Source organism: Ambystoma mexicanum, chromosome 7p (assembly GCF_040938575.1).
Source record: "Ambystoma mexicanum isolate Mex_15411 chromosome 7p, UKY_AmexF1_1, whole genome shotgun sequence".
NCBI classification, from domain to species: Eukaryota; Metazoa; Chordata; class Amphibia; order Caudata; family Ambystomatidae; genus Ambystoma; species Ambystoma mexicanum.
Window position 1 is genome coordinate 164,786,480 of NC_090939.1, and position 15,014 is coordinate 164,801,493.

A 15,014-nucleotide genomic window follows, 5' to 3' on the forward strand; every position below is an offset into this window, starting at 1 on the left:
AATACCCTCAGTCCTTACTAGTTTTTTCCTTGTCCTTCATACTCACGGTGTATTGTACACTGAGGGGAGGGGACCGGAGCATAATACAGAGCAGATATATACCTAGATGAAAACAATGTGCTGGTCCCAGTGGTCGAAGTGAGCGGGAGCTGTTGGAAGCGGTGCTCCTATACTTTTTTAAATTACCTTGTACAGCTCCTATACTTTTATTTTAAAAAGAAACCGTTCCGGAATGGTTTTGTTTTAAAATAAAAGTGTAGGAAGAAGTTGAAACCTTCACTTTCAGTGCACTGCACTGCACGATCCCTTAACCAGCAGGTGCAAGTGTTTGGGGGGTGTATTGTGTGTGGGAGGGGTTGTGGCTGTCAGGATTGTGGGGATTGTGTGCAGGGAACATAGTTCCACTACTTCTTTTCGTGCACTTCGACCACTGGCATGCACACGTGCAGATACACTGAGCACTGTTCCTCCCTTATACTTGCTCCTGGAATCACCACTACCAGTCCTCCACTTTTGCATACAAAGCGCAAGCAGCTGCACTTCTCAGGAACACTTTGGGCCCGATTCCACTCTGCAAACCCTTTCTTCCCACTGGGAATTGCTAGCCACCGACGCTATTTAGGGGTAGCTCCTGCTACCCCTAACTTTCACTTTGTTGCCACTGGCACTGTCCTTGGCCTTGCAACCATTCGGGTTGCAAGGATCAGAAAGCATGAAGGACTCTCATGTATTTATTGATCAGCCTCAGAACCAAGGCTTTGCAAAGCATTGCATCCCATGTTGTATGCTGTCGCTCTCATGGCCTGGCCCGTGTTTGGCACTTGGAGACACACCAGACCCCCTGTTTCGGCTTGGCCAATGAATTCCCTGGACTCCTCCGCTCTAGTGAATAGTACGTTCAGAATCTTAGCGCCAGTGTATTTATATTTCCACACTTTTTCGAAGCAGTTGTCTGTCATTTCTTCAAACTTTGTACGTCAGTCCGCGTGTGGCTGTGGCTGTCCAGCCTTGCTTTGGTGCTCGCTGCAGAAGAGCCCATTGGCTTTGTCTTTTCTCCGCGCCTTTATCCGTGTTTGACAGATTTACACAAAGTCAAGGCTGTTGCCCGCTTGCCAACTCTACAGACAAGCATACCTCCACGCTGCATTCATCATACTTTCCTTTCTGTCATGCCACTTCCCTCTGCTGAGGTAGGGTTTCATGTTGCAGGGGAATGGATGGTTGCATCTCTTGTCTGCGTGCATGGGCATTTGTTCGTCTGCATCAGCAGAACGTGTGTGCAGAGTTGATCATCAACATAATTAGCAGCGTCCCTCTCTTTGCCGGCTTGTGTAGGCTGCGGCTTCCTCTCGCGTCTACATGATCTGGGTAGCACTTAGTATGTTATCCTGGGGACCACCGAGCCCTTAGTGGGATGATAAAACGGAAGACCCTCCCATTGCATTGGATGCCACAACCTTGCATCAGTTCACATACTGATTTAATAGTGTTAAAAGATACAACAACCAGGGTACTTCCTGAAGCACTGCAAGTTAACGATGCCTGCTGCAGCACACCGTGCGTCCTCGCTCTGCCTGGACGTTATGTGCACACACACTCTCTTTATGCAAAGGAGATACATTCATTGCAAGTCTGTCCATGCTAACGACCCTTTTTTGTGAATATCTAACTTGCTTCATACTCCAGGAGCTTAATGAGCCGCGCATCTCACCTCTCAGGAGTTTTAACTGTTGCAGGGTCACTGTCCGGGCAGGGATGTTTACTCATTCAGTGGCGCTGGGTCCACACGTGTTGCCTGCACCCTGCTAATGAAATTTGGCAGGAGGGGTCTGGGTTAGCCAGTGCCACAGCAGTGGTAAAGGCAGTACTCGGCAACAGGCACTGCCCACCGGCAGTGAAGCTCCCCATCCTCGGCGCTGGCTCTCGGGAGGAGTTGGCGCTTCCGTCAAGAAAATAAAAAATACAATAAATGTTTTTTTTTTTAAATACAGAAGTCACAAGCTAGACCCCAGGGGTTGTGGCCAATGACGTCCCTGTGTGCCACTGGTAGTGTAGGCCCGGCAGAGCAGGATACTGATGCAGCAGAGCACAGGTACACACTATGCTTTTGGCATGGAGAGTATGAGAGGGGACTCTGATCATTTTATCAATTCATAAAAATCAAAAAAGCCAAGGCTTCTACACCCTTTCCAGGTGGCAATTCCTCACACAGAGGATGTAATGTTACTCCTCCGTGTCAATCGCCCCTCAATCTCCATTCCATCTTTTGCCTCTCTGCTGGCACTATCAGCACAGGTCAGTATCCTCTCTGCCCACACGCACAAAGGATGAGCCGGGACATTCGGGGTTGCCAATGAGTGTAATCAGTCGTTAAACATAAGCGATTGAGCGGCCTGTTGTAAAGTCGAGTGATGATTAATCTGCCCATAATAAACTCTGTGTCACAGGGAGGAACTCTGTTGACACTGACATCCATATATACGTGTGTCTGGTGGTACACAGTACTTTGGCAAACAAAGACAGGAGATCCAGAGAAATGGCATTTTACCCACAGGTACACATTGAAGCGATGACTCCTCTTCTCAGGTGCACAATCCTTGGCACCGAACAGATGAAGCCCTTGGAGTACGGCCTGCCATGAGGAAACCATTGTTTACAACACATTCAGGCAAATAATGGCACCCGTCGCACTCACGCAATGCTTTATATAAACAAGACCCTGTACAGCCCTGGAAACATTGCCAATTATGGGTGCAGCAAGCCCAACAGAGCTACACTCCCTCAGTAAATATCCCCCAATCCTAAAAAACAAACAGGGCCTGTGGTATAAAACAGAGCACTTCCAGTCGAATCATTTATTCCAGGCCTTGAATGTCTGCATAAAGGACCGGCGATCCAGATCCAACATGGCTGACAAGGCATTGCTTTTGCTGGCAGCTCTCCTGGTTATTGGGCTGGCAAATGTGGTAACGGGCTCTCGTCATCGTCATCCTGATCATAGTAAGTGCCTTCTCATGCCAGTGCAGCATGGTTCAACACGAGACCCCGTGAGGATATTTTGTAGGAGCATGCATAGGATGGCCAACCATTGTGTTTTTTGGGCACTGTCCTGATATTTTGACCCGCGTCCCACGCAGCTAGTCTGGTACAGTGAAAGGCCCATATCTGGCTTGTGTATAGCAGTATCTACTGCCTTCCCAGCCCTTTGAGCACAGACTAAAGAGCTTTGTTAGTCTATGCTGACGTTGTATTGCAAGCACGGGCAGCCCAACAGCTGACCCTGCGTTGTCAATAGCCTTTTAACACATCATGTGCTTCATCAGAGCAGTGACACGTGTGATTAGTGGTAGATGGCCTCAGAGACAGCTGCGAGTGGCCATTGGGTGGTGAGTATTGTCACTTAAGACTAGAGGTGTGAGTGGTGGGCAATCAGAAGTGGGTGTGGTGCAGAATGCTGCATCCTATGTGAATCCATGACTACAAGCTGGTGATATTATCATGCATTTACTTTGAGTTTTGATGATACAGTTTTAAACCCAAAGGACAGTGTTCTAGACCCACATTACTTTCCATGCTGCTACTGTAAACTTCCATTCAGAATTGGTAGCATAAAGCTATACTTTTACTCCTTCCTCGATGTATTTGTATCATGCTATATTTAGTGTCACGTTGGGTTATTATGTAACAATGTAATGTGTTAGCTCGTTAAATGCAAACATTTGTATGAATACAATCTGGGAAGATATGTTCAGTGTCTAAATGGCAGCCTGTGCTCAAATCGCCATTTCACCAGTTAGATAAAGACAGTTATCATGGGCAAATTATTTAACGTTACTGTGTAGTTTCTGCCAACACTGGGAGTCCCTATAAGTGATTCACTTCACAGTTTACTCTATTAAAAAAACAAACCTCACTCCTCTGATATAGTGTTGCTCCATATATAACAATGACCCTTTACGTGGTGTAAACCGCAAAGTAAATGCAGAGGGTGTCCTGCATTGCGCCTTTGGACATGTGGTTAGAGACATGATGCAAATGGGGCATATCCATTGTTGCCCAGCAAATGTTCATTAGTCAGGGCACCTGCTTCCTCTGCATCTATGCCCTTGGAGTGTGGGCATCATGCCATCTCCTAGAGAGGAGTCCAGGGCAGTTCAAGTGCTTCCTCGCCAATGGATCCTAGGAATTGTGCTTGGATGTCCCCGCCTCCTCTGGGTCTACGCTCACTGTGTCCCCGAGGGAACCCTGCTACCCCAATCCTCACGCCTCTTCTGTTTATTTGCGTTCCCTCTTTCCGCTGCTCTGGACAGGGGAAGTGTCTTAGTAGCCGCATGCAGGGCTAGATTTCCAGACATAAAATAGACTCTTAAGCTCCCTGCACTAGTCTGGCTGCCGAGCACATCTCCCCAAACCTCGCCTGAGGCTGATGAACTCATCTAATTCGACAGCCTTGGTATGGTAGAGCGAGGGCCAAGAGACCACCTTGGCGGTGGAACGCTGTGCTCTGCAAAGTTTTCATAAATCAACATGATCATTTCCGGGTTAGTCTTCCGGAATCCATTGTAGGTGCCTTCTGAGTAAAAACCTTAAAAATGCCATCGGCTGCACTCTGGGCCTCACCAAATATGGTGGCATCTTGGCAGTGCGGGTCCATTTCACTGGCATCCAATGAAGGCTCATTGATTAATGTCTTTTGGGTAATGTCCTGCATATCTGGCAGATAAGATCCATTGGCATATTTGGTGGTGGGCATCCGTGATGTGTAGACATACATGCAGGTTGCCTGAATCTGTTTATTTATTTATTTATTATAATACAAAACCTGAGTTCGGTTTCTAGGCGCGGACCGGGCTTTGAACCTCTGTTGCTCTGCGTGGTCTTGCTTCTAAGACCAACGTGTTGCCCACAGCAGATCCGCAGCATTTGCGCCCGCAAGAAAATACATTCTGGCAGAAATACTGGAGTATTTGTATGGCGGAGAGGAAGGGAGCGGCGGAAATACAAGTTGCAGTCCGCTTTTGCAAAGCCTTTTACGTCTTTCATTAACGTTCGGCCGTTCTGAAAATGACGCCCCACCCCAGTGCTCTATACACACTCGCCTCCTAAAATCTGTCGACCTCCCATTGGACATCTCAGTAGTCCAATACACTTCTTGCAAGGCGGGAGGTGTCTTGGGGATTGGGAACCTTCTTAGGGTACTGGGACCCCCTCAACTACCCAAGCTCGACCTAAAATATACTGCCTCAGACACAGCACAGAGCTCTGTCCCTCCAATACCAGGAAATAAATCTGCTGCCAAGCACAAATGCAGTGATCAGGCGTGGCACAGTATGTTTGACATGCTATCCATGTTTCCAGTTGCTAAGCCCGCCTGCACAGCTCTGCAGTCTGTGACTTCACCCCCCATGTGTGTTCCCCTTGGAGGGAGACAAGTATGCTATTAACATCTTCATGTCAGCATTTTGAGGGGCTGGTGGGGGGTGAGCAGTGTGTTTGTCCACCTCACAGGTGGCACACGCTTAAAGGGCCGATTGTCCTTCTATATGGTTGGTTGATATACAGCATGCACCCGGCCAATCCAGTTCCCTCATTTGCCTGGGGCACGTCTCCATGCAAATGAGGCGGTGATCAGTTGTGTAGTCAGGATTTCTTGTCAGGGTGGGCCTACACATCATACATGTTGGCCCTGGGTAGAGGGCCTCACAAATAAGGGAGACATGTAGTTCTTTCATTGGGCTGTTTTCTCCTGTATGCTTCCACAAGCCATGGAACGTGTGTACTATTGTAGGGAATTGAATACACAATTCAAGCAAATGCCCTTTTCTTTGTCCCAGCAATCTGAGCCTACAAATATTTTCCTCAAAGTATTATGACTGTACTTTCAAGGCAGGCAACAAATACTTTCAAGACACAAATCAAAAGAAAATGTATGATAGGGGTAACTGCTTGTAGTCACAGACAAGGCCTTTCAGCTTGTTCTTGTTGTAAAAGATTTGATGTGCTAACAATAAAACAACAAAAAAATGGTTACGCTATTATTCAATTTGCTTTTTAGAATATTTGATTGCTCAATGGGGTGTGTGGGAGCTTTGAAAGCAGTTGCAAGTACTAAAGTGTCTCTAACTCAAACATTCACACTCGCTAGAAAGAATATCAGAGGCGGAGGAGTCAAAGTCACAGAATAGAGCGTACCAGTAGCTTCATAGCATTATATTTTTATTTCTATTTCTATGTATTTATAGAGCGCCAAAGCCCTCAGGCATCCAGGCGCTACATAAAAAAACAAAACAAACAGAAACAGATTACATTATCAAATGGGCAGGTCTCTGTCTAGGCTCTGTCTATAAATAGTACTGGTTAGTATTACCCAACTAAACAGGATTCATTTAATTTACTGTGTAAATACAAAATACTGATTTGGTACTGGCAGAATTGCAGTATATGCAGTGCAGAACAGCAGAATGCATGCACAGTGATTGCTAAATATGGACATTCATAAGGCTGCTCAAGCTACAAATGCAGAAAAAACAACACTCCCTTTTCTCACCTAATGACATCCTTCATGCATTCTTCTTTTTTAAAACAAATGCCAAAACAGAGCCTTCACATCATGTTCTATAAGTCATGACATTTCGTATTCCTGTGCATATTATAAATATATGAGTGTGTGTCACAGAACACAAAATAAAGCGAGTCCAAAAGCCAGAACTGATTTACTATTTCCCACCTGACGAAGCATAACTTGAGATTGCTTCACAGTAACCCATTAATGGCTGCACGTCCTTTAGAACTACACCCAGAAGAGAATGTGTGATAGTCACCTGCATGTAGTCATTGGTTGACACATGCAAGCATTTTGGTACATTGCATAACACGCATGACATTTGTAAGTCTGCAATTAACAGTGTTAAATCCATTCAAATAGACAGCGAGTCAAAGGGCCTCATTACACGGTAGGCGGTGAACCATGGCGCAATTAGCGCCATGGTTCATGCCGGTAAAATACCGGCACCGCCTTGGTGGAAAGGGGAATTACCGCCCCATTCCAAGGTTGGAGGGGCGGTAATTCCCCCTTCCACCATTGCCATTCCCCATTCCCATTTTTGCCCCATAGGGCATAATGGGAATGGGAAAGGCTCTAATTAAGGCACCGCAAATTGCAGTACCGTAATTAGCTCCCTGGGTCCCTTTGCGGGTTGGTTTTTAACGCCTGCAAAAAGCAGGCGTTAAAATCCCCAACCCACAAAGGGACCTCGTAGTAAGGCGGTAAGGATTTACCGGGAGCGGTAAACCCTTACCGCCTACCGTGTAATGAGGCCCAAAGCCTTCTGCTTGAGCAAAGGGACAGTACTGGCCTTTATTTGTGTTTGTTTTTGCAACATGGGGCCTCCTTACGAGTCTGTCGGTAACCCTGCCGGTGCCGTCTCGTAAAGTTTTATCAGCACCTGACTTCCCGGTGCTACTGGTGCTTCTGGGAGAATCCAAATCTGGCATCCCGGGAAGTCAAGCGCCGGTAAAATGTAAATCCCCATTCCCATAGAGTCTATGGGACTACGGACTTGGAAGCTCTGACACCGTTGTTAACGGTGCCTGTGCTTCCGTGACCAGTCTGCCTACCGTGGCTGCGGTGCCCAGCAGGGTCAGACCTGTCGGGCTCAGTGGCCACGGCAGGCAGACACGTAGTTTGCGGTCCGGAAACAAAGGTGTCATTGATCGCATCCTTATTTCTGGACCGGCAAACTTATAGTCCGACTCAGGGTCTTTCTGCAGAGGTTCCAAGCGCTTTCCTTTAATGTTCTCGACTCCAGATGGTAAGGCGCTCTTAAAATGGATGTGAGGCTGCTGTGCATACTTGTCTATAACAGCATGAAAATCTAGCCTCTTATTACCCAATAAGATGTTGACTGCTATGCCCTGCCCTATTTGCATACATGGCAGGTACAGAAACTGGGGATTTTGTAAATGTTATTTAATGAAGTAAACCAAACTGCAGACAGTGCCCTAGTGCAGATGATGCTCTGCTGGTTTATTTCTTTACTGGTCTATCCTCTGTTTCTTGTGAGGTTGTGTCTGACCCTTTACTCGATCCAGGGATCTCACATGCGCTTTTACTCCGACTGGGCCGGACTTCTGGCTTTCCTAAGGGAGGGTGCACGCCGGGCGTGGTGTCCCAAGGCAATGGAACTAATGGGCATAATCCCCCCCTCCCCCCAGGACGAATCAGACCTGTGAATTTACCTTAACTGCCTTGTACGTCGTTATTTTTGTTGTCGTCATTGAGCTATCTCTGAGCCTTTGTGATCTGGGAGGGGTCAGGTGGGGTTGAGAGGGAGGGGTCGGTGGTGGGGAGTGGGGGGGCGTTTTGGGGTTAGGGTGTTGTTTTCTTGTTTTCTTGTTTCTATGAAAATTTGCTAATAAAACTTATTGGAAAAAAAAAAGAATTTAGGCACCGGGCAGAGGCACATTTAGAGACTCCTGGACCAAAAAAAGAAAGGGATTCCAAGACTCTCTGGTCGCGCCCCCCCCCTTTGCCCACCATTTTGTCATAATCACGACCCATGGCTTGATAGGTTACTCCAGGAGCCCCCCTGAAGTCCCCTTAGACCCATCATCCATACTGGAATGAGAAGAGTGAAAATAGGAAACAAACCCACAATACAAGGACAGGATAAGCTGTCCACGATGAGGGTACTTGTGTTCCAGCACAGGTACAGGACACATGTGAACATTGGCAGGCACAAGGAAGATATTCAGACTGTAGTATAGTTGCAGTGCACACATCAGTAATCACATGACAAAGGTCCTCATACTCCAGCATAGGTAGAAAACTCAGATTAGCATCCTAACCGAGTATATAACTGCTGCAGCCCAGATGGAGGAGTAATATTGGAAGCAACGAGTAAACTACACCTCCCGCAGCACAGATACAGGATTCTGATTCGACGTGTTTAGGAATGTGCAAACAGAGAGATTAGACTGAGACACATGGTGTTGCCATGAGTGCCAAGAAACAAATTGGAGCTCATGTTCGAAGTGACTTGAAGTACATTTAAAGTGTTAAAGGCATTTGAAAGACTTTTATAGGTTATATCTCAATTTGTTTCATTTGTATGGGAGAGAGGGGGTGCAGATTGTAAATTACAATTCCTCCTCATCCTTCTTCTCCAGCATGCATATACTCCAGCACATGTATTTTCATGCTGGCTCAAATGCTGTGGATTCCTATGGAAACCGCCTGCTTTTTACACAAGAATAAAGCGGGCAGATTCCATAGGAATCCTGAGTAAAAGATGGAGTCAGTCTTTGCTCAGGTTGCACAGTGAGGGTAAAACGGTGGGGTACAAGCGTGAGAGTGGATCTTTTTAAAAGAGTACCCTGAGGACTAAACTATCTCTAGGGGCTGACAATTTTGAAATATTAGGGACTGGCAATTTCTACAGGTCATCCACTGTAAGATTGAATCGGTAGCCCAGGATCACACACTTTAGTCCTGGTCTTTATGTTTGGCACCTGACCGTACTGTTTCCCAATTGTTGTCAAAAGCAAGGTGCAATTATTTGAGAATGGTGACTTTCAGGGACTACATTCTGTCTACCTACGGGTTATTTCTTTCCTTTTCATGACTGGACGAGCGCTTGCATATCTCTGGGTGCTAGCGCCTCCTCTAATACATTCATTCATTTATACTTTCTTTTCTTTTTATTTCATTTTTACATTCTAAACCATGGAAAACCCACAGGCATCAAGACGTTAGTTACAGAACAGGTTGGTGCAGAGAGGGGAGGAGAGACAAGGGGGTCTACGCAGGTAAGAGAGAGAGGAGGGGAGGAAGAATCAGGTGAAGAGTCTGGTTTTGAGTTGTTTCCTGAACAGCCAGTAGGAGGTTTCAGCACTCAGTTGTAATGGCTCAGCGTTCCAGAGATGCGTGGAAATGGCTGGGAAGTTGGAGCCCCGGCTCTAGTGCGCATAAATCATGGAGTGGTCAGATGGTGGCTGTAGATTTCTCTTGCATGTCTGGAAGAAGTGTTTTTGGTAATTCTCTTAGAGAGGAAGGGAGGACCAGAGTTTGAGAGACATCGGTGAGTGATGGAGAGAATTTTGAAATCATTTAGTTCTCTCACTAGTAACCTTTTCTGTGGGCTGATACGTGGTCTCGTCTGGTCATGTTCATAGAGGCATAAATGGCATTGTTTTGAATACTCTGGAGTTTGTTGAGGTTGCCCTCGGATCTGCCGACAAGGAGAGAGTTGCAGCAGTCGAGGCAGGAGCCGATTACTGCTCTCGCTATAGTTAGGCGGTCTTGTGTGGACAGGAAAAGTTTGGTTGCAGGCAAGAGTTTAGAAGTGTGGGCCGCTGATGAGGCGATAGCATTGACATGATGGGTTATGCTAAGGCTGGAGACCAGATAGACGGAGGAGAACACACGAGTGTTGAAGGCATCAATGATGAAGGAGCGAAAGGCAGGGTCTAATTTGGCTAGGCATGAAGGGGGGTCCACTATGAGGATTTTGATCTTATCGTCATTGAGGCAAATTTGGTGGGCAGCCATCCATACTTGTATGGTGTCATCAATTTTGTTGATTGTGCCTGTGTCTTGTTCATGGTTGCCTCAAAGGGGGAGGAGGCTGTGGGTGTCATCGGCATAGTTAGTGTAGGAGATGCCAAAGATGTCGAGGTGGTCAAAGAGAGATTTGGTGTAAATATTGTATAGGGTAGGGGAGATGCAGGAGCGCTGAGGGACACAACAGGGTACCAGAGCAGAATGAGCAGATACATTCCCAGCAAAAGCACAAGCGTTCTGTCTGCTAGGTACGAGGCATCCCAGCTTGTTGCTTCAGGGGAGAAGTTGGCAGCAGTGGCGAGGTGGGGACAGAGTGTTTGGTGGTTTACCATGTCCAATGCATCCGACAGGTCAAGCAGTAATAGGAGGGCTAGGTTGCCGGAGTTGTGGATGTCGTGAATTTGGATTTTTAGGTTGTGAAGTGCGGATTGAGTGCTATGACCAGGGTGGAAACCTGATTGATACGGCTGAGGCAATTGTTGCTTTTAGCAGCAAGTTTGTATTTGGGTATAGGTGGCGCGGTCCAAGATTTTTAGCAGGAATGGGACGGTGGTGATGGGATGGTAATTGGTAGGTATGGTAGGATGAAGGGAGGCTCTTTTGGTGAGGGGGAAACCCAGGCTTCCTTGGGTTTGATGGGAGAGAGCTAGTGTTGAAGCAGGAGTTGACAAATGCGGTGATGATTGGTATGAGAGCTTCACATGCAAACAAATGTTTTATTTTGTAGATCAGACTTTGAAAGTACACAAATCACATTATAAACAAAAATGGCAATACTTTCTGTGTAGAAACATGTTATGCAAATTAGAATAATTTTGGGATTTATTTTTGTCCTCATATATTGAATCAGTAGAATTATCAGAATACTATGTTATGTGAAACTAAATGAGCTCATCTTGGCTGCCTACTGTATTTAACAGATTTCATTGAACCAAGCAAAAGAACATGTGAGACAAGTGTACACACTTGTAGTCATTGTTAGAGACAGACTTGCACATTGTTATTCATGATGTGAAACAATACCTTTGAAATTGTAGAAACATTTGAACTGTTTTATGTCAATTCAGCAGGCCTTAAAATAAGCTTGCTAGAGGCCTGTGACATTTTCTCCACTTGCTCCTATATTTCCAGTCAAATGTCCTATATGAAATGAGAAAGAAGGCAATAGGCTAAACAATGTCATCAGAATGTGAGAAGGCAGTCCCTTTCACCAAAGATATGCAGTCCTATAGAATGAGATAAAGTAATCACAGAAATGTCCGATGGCAATGATGGATGTGGCGTTCTCTAATCACCTCTTCTTAATAAAGCATTCTTCTTCATCGAGGGCGGCTAACCATTGTTTACAAACCTTGTTTGATGGTACCAAACCCTAAACCTGCACCCTATTGATTCTGCGTTCATTATTATAACTAGCCTTTTCTGGTAAAGGTGCATTGCTCAAGTGGCAATGTAGGTGCTACTATCATCAAAGTTTATATACTCAAATGTATCACCATGCAAGAGAGAACAGGGTAGGTTTGCCTAGATGGCATTTGGAACTGTGATCTGGCATACGAACACATCTCTCCCACAAGTGCATAACATACTGAGTTACCTTCAGAACCATTGTGGCACTCATCTCCACAACATGCATTTCAAATGTGGTTATTGCACATGATCAATATGTACCCTGTTTAACAAACAACCTGTATTGAACACAGAATGCATTACACACTTAACCCCTTAACTGCCCGGCTATTATGCAAGTCTATGCAAAAAGGACGAGCATACTCGTCCTTGGCAACATGAATTCGTTCAGACCTTGGTTATTAACAACAGACAGCTAGCACACACAGGGACCCAGCAGTGCATTACACAATATCATGTGTATTTTTTATTTAAGACATGTACAAGGATTTCTTTGTATCAGGGAACCAGTTGGGGGAATCTACTACGGTTTTAAGTGTGTTCACTTATCAGCTGAGTGATCTGCATTCCAATCAACTCAAGGACAGCAGCAGCTTCCCACCCCACACTCATCCCAGGCCCTGTATGTAATGTGACTGGCTTCCTGGTCCCAAGGGGACTGGAGGCGTGGCTTGCCCTTGTGGCCACAGCCTGGTGGTGCTGCTGGCAGTGGCACTACCTGCGCTGCCACAAATGTAGCGGGTGTGCTTTCCGTGTTTGTGCCAGGTGCCAGGCTACTTCCCTAATACCAAAGGACTCTCTTCATGGCACCAGGTGCACTATTAGTAATGAGACCTCAAATTCAAAAATAACAGTCCTACGTTTCAGGAGTCGCCTAAAATCTTTGTATTTCAGTCGCTTGCATGGTCATTCAATGGCTCAGTGTAGTGAAACTCTGCATTAAATGGTGATTAAGGCATACCTCACAACTCACATGCTTTAGGCGGGTGTCACCCACCTTGGAATGATCCGACCTTAATGGCTGGTCTACACCAGCCGTTAAAGTAGGGACCCGCAAAGGGACCTTGGTGCTAAGTATGGTACCGCAATTTGCGGTACCGTACTTAGCGCCTTCCCTATTCCCATTGAGCCCTATGGGGCAAAAATGGGAATGGGGAAGGGCCATGGAGGAAGGGGGAATTACTGCTTGTGTATTGTGTGCAGGTCATCTGAAAGTCAACCTATGGAGATGAAAGAAGATTTTACATTAGTGAAAGTGTCGCTGAGACTGCTGCTCCCCGAGTTTTTGGCAAATATTTTCGGCTGAAAAACTTTTTTTTAAAATATATATGTTTGGGGGGTTCTCCCCTAAGCCCCCATTTCCTATAATCTATTCCTTATTACCCACACCTTATCCCTTATATCCACTTACTTCCCCCTCCATATTTTTAGATTGTTTTTTTCGGCCGTAGATTTCTGGCAAAAAATGTAGCGTGAAAACATTCTGGCAATGTAACAACATCATACCCGTGACATTGCAGTTTTCTAGTGAGTGTTCCCTGTATTTTACTTGCTGTAAATTGTGCGAATTTTGGCCTGTTTCTTCAACCACAGATGGCCCTGCCACAAAGAGCAAAGTAAATGAACACTTATTTTCTCTGCTTCATGGTGTGCTCACTCTGCCATCTGGTGGCATATATATGAATTACAGCAGCAGGGCCTGTAGTCTATTTAATAGAAAGCGCTTTGTGATCAAACAAGAAGCCGCCAATCTGTACTGATGACACTTCAAGGGGTGCCGCAGGTTAGCCACTTTTTTAATGCAGACCTAGTGCTGTGACTTCAGAATCTGCTCGCGCTAACAGCACTGCATTGTTTGGGGGTCACTAGGAGCGTTGTTACACTCTAAGGTGAGGACGTGGAGAATGAAAGTGGCAAATTCCATCTCAGGGCTCGATTCTGAGCTCCTGCTAAAAGCAGGGCCATCTTAAGCACTTTTGGGGCCCTGGGCACGGACATCTTTGGGCTCCCCCTCCACTAAACCAAAGGAATTAAGGGATCAAGAATACTGGTCACGCCCACTGCCCCGCACCCGTCGCGCTCACAACCTATAGGTTGATAAGCTGTCTCGCAGCATAATAAGCACCATTACTCCCTTTAAGTTGCCTTACCCTCTCAATTCTTGCTCTAATCAGAATGATAAACAAGTAGCATTTGAAGACCAACACATTACCAAACATGACCATTTAAAAAAAAAATATTATAGAAGGTTGTTATGCAAAATGGGAATGATTCTAGATTCATTCTCTCCATCATCAAGGTAAGCATATAAGTACCAGCATACCAATCGATGTGATTTAACTAATTTAATCTGAGTTTGTCTTTTGTATTTTAAAGCTTTAAATACTTCCAAAACAAAGGCTTGTGACTTTTTCATATATAAACGTGCATAAAAACCTTTGCATTTTACCAAAAACCAAACCGTTTCTTGTGTCAAACAAGCAGACCTTACAATATGCTTGCCTGAGGCCTGCAACATCTGGTCCACTCTCTTCTGTCTACCAGCCCTTTTACTCAAATGGCCTACATAAGAAGAAAGATCAAGAAATAGTCTAAACGATACCAGCAGCATGCAGGAAGGCAAACCTCACAGAAGACAGCACAGTAATGAAAGATATATTAGATGATTTGACCAGGATCACTCACTGTATCGTCTGCTGGCAAATCCAGGATACATGATGCATGAATGCTTTGGTTCCATAGTCTTGAATTTGGATAACAATTTATGTCATCGTTGGAGGCGATTGCCTAGGTTTTACAACACCCCATCTGAACAAACCAATTTCTAGACCTTCACCATACGGATGATATGTTAGTTTTTATATTTGTATTTGTATTTATTTAGATTTATAGAGCACTTTAAGCCAAAGCACTTTACATGAGGAACAAGCAATTACAACAAGCAATGCATAACATTGAATCAAACCAGAAAACAGTACAGGGAACAATTTACATTGCTGGTGAGGTTAAGTGCATATGGAGGGGGACTGAAGTGAGAGAGGAG

At 45.5% G+C, this 15,014-nt stretch overlaps 1 protein-coding gene across 1 annotated transcript in view; it reads left to right on the forward strand.

Annotated features, from left to right (window-relative positions):
• The first annotated feature begins 2,758 nt into the window (after positions 1–2,758).
• Positions 2,759–15,014, forward strand: part of LOC138525788 (trefoil factor 3-like) — an 81,198-nt gene continuing 68,942 nt past the window's right edge. Inside the window, exon 1 of the mRNA XM_069635992.1 lies at positions 2,759–3,000. Within this exon, the coding sequence (XP_069492093.1) occupies positions 2,907–3,000 (94 nt within the window). The 5' untranslated portion in view covers positions 2,759–2,906. The remainder of the gene's footprint in view (positions 3,001–15,014) is intronic.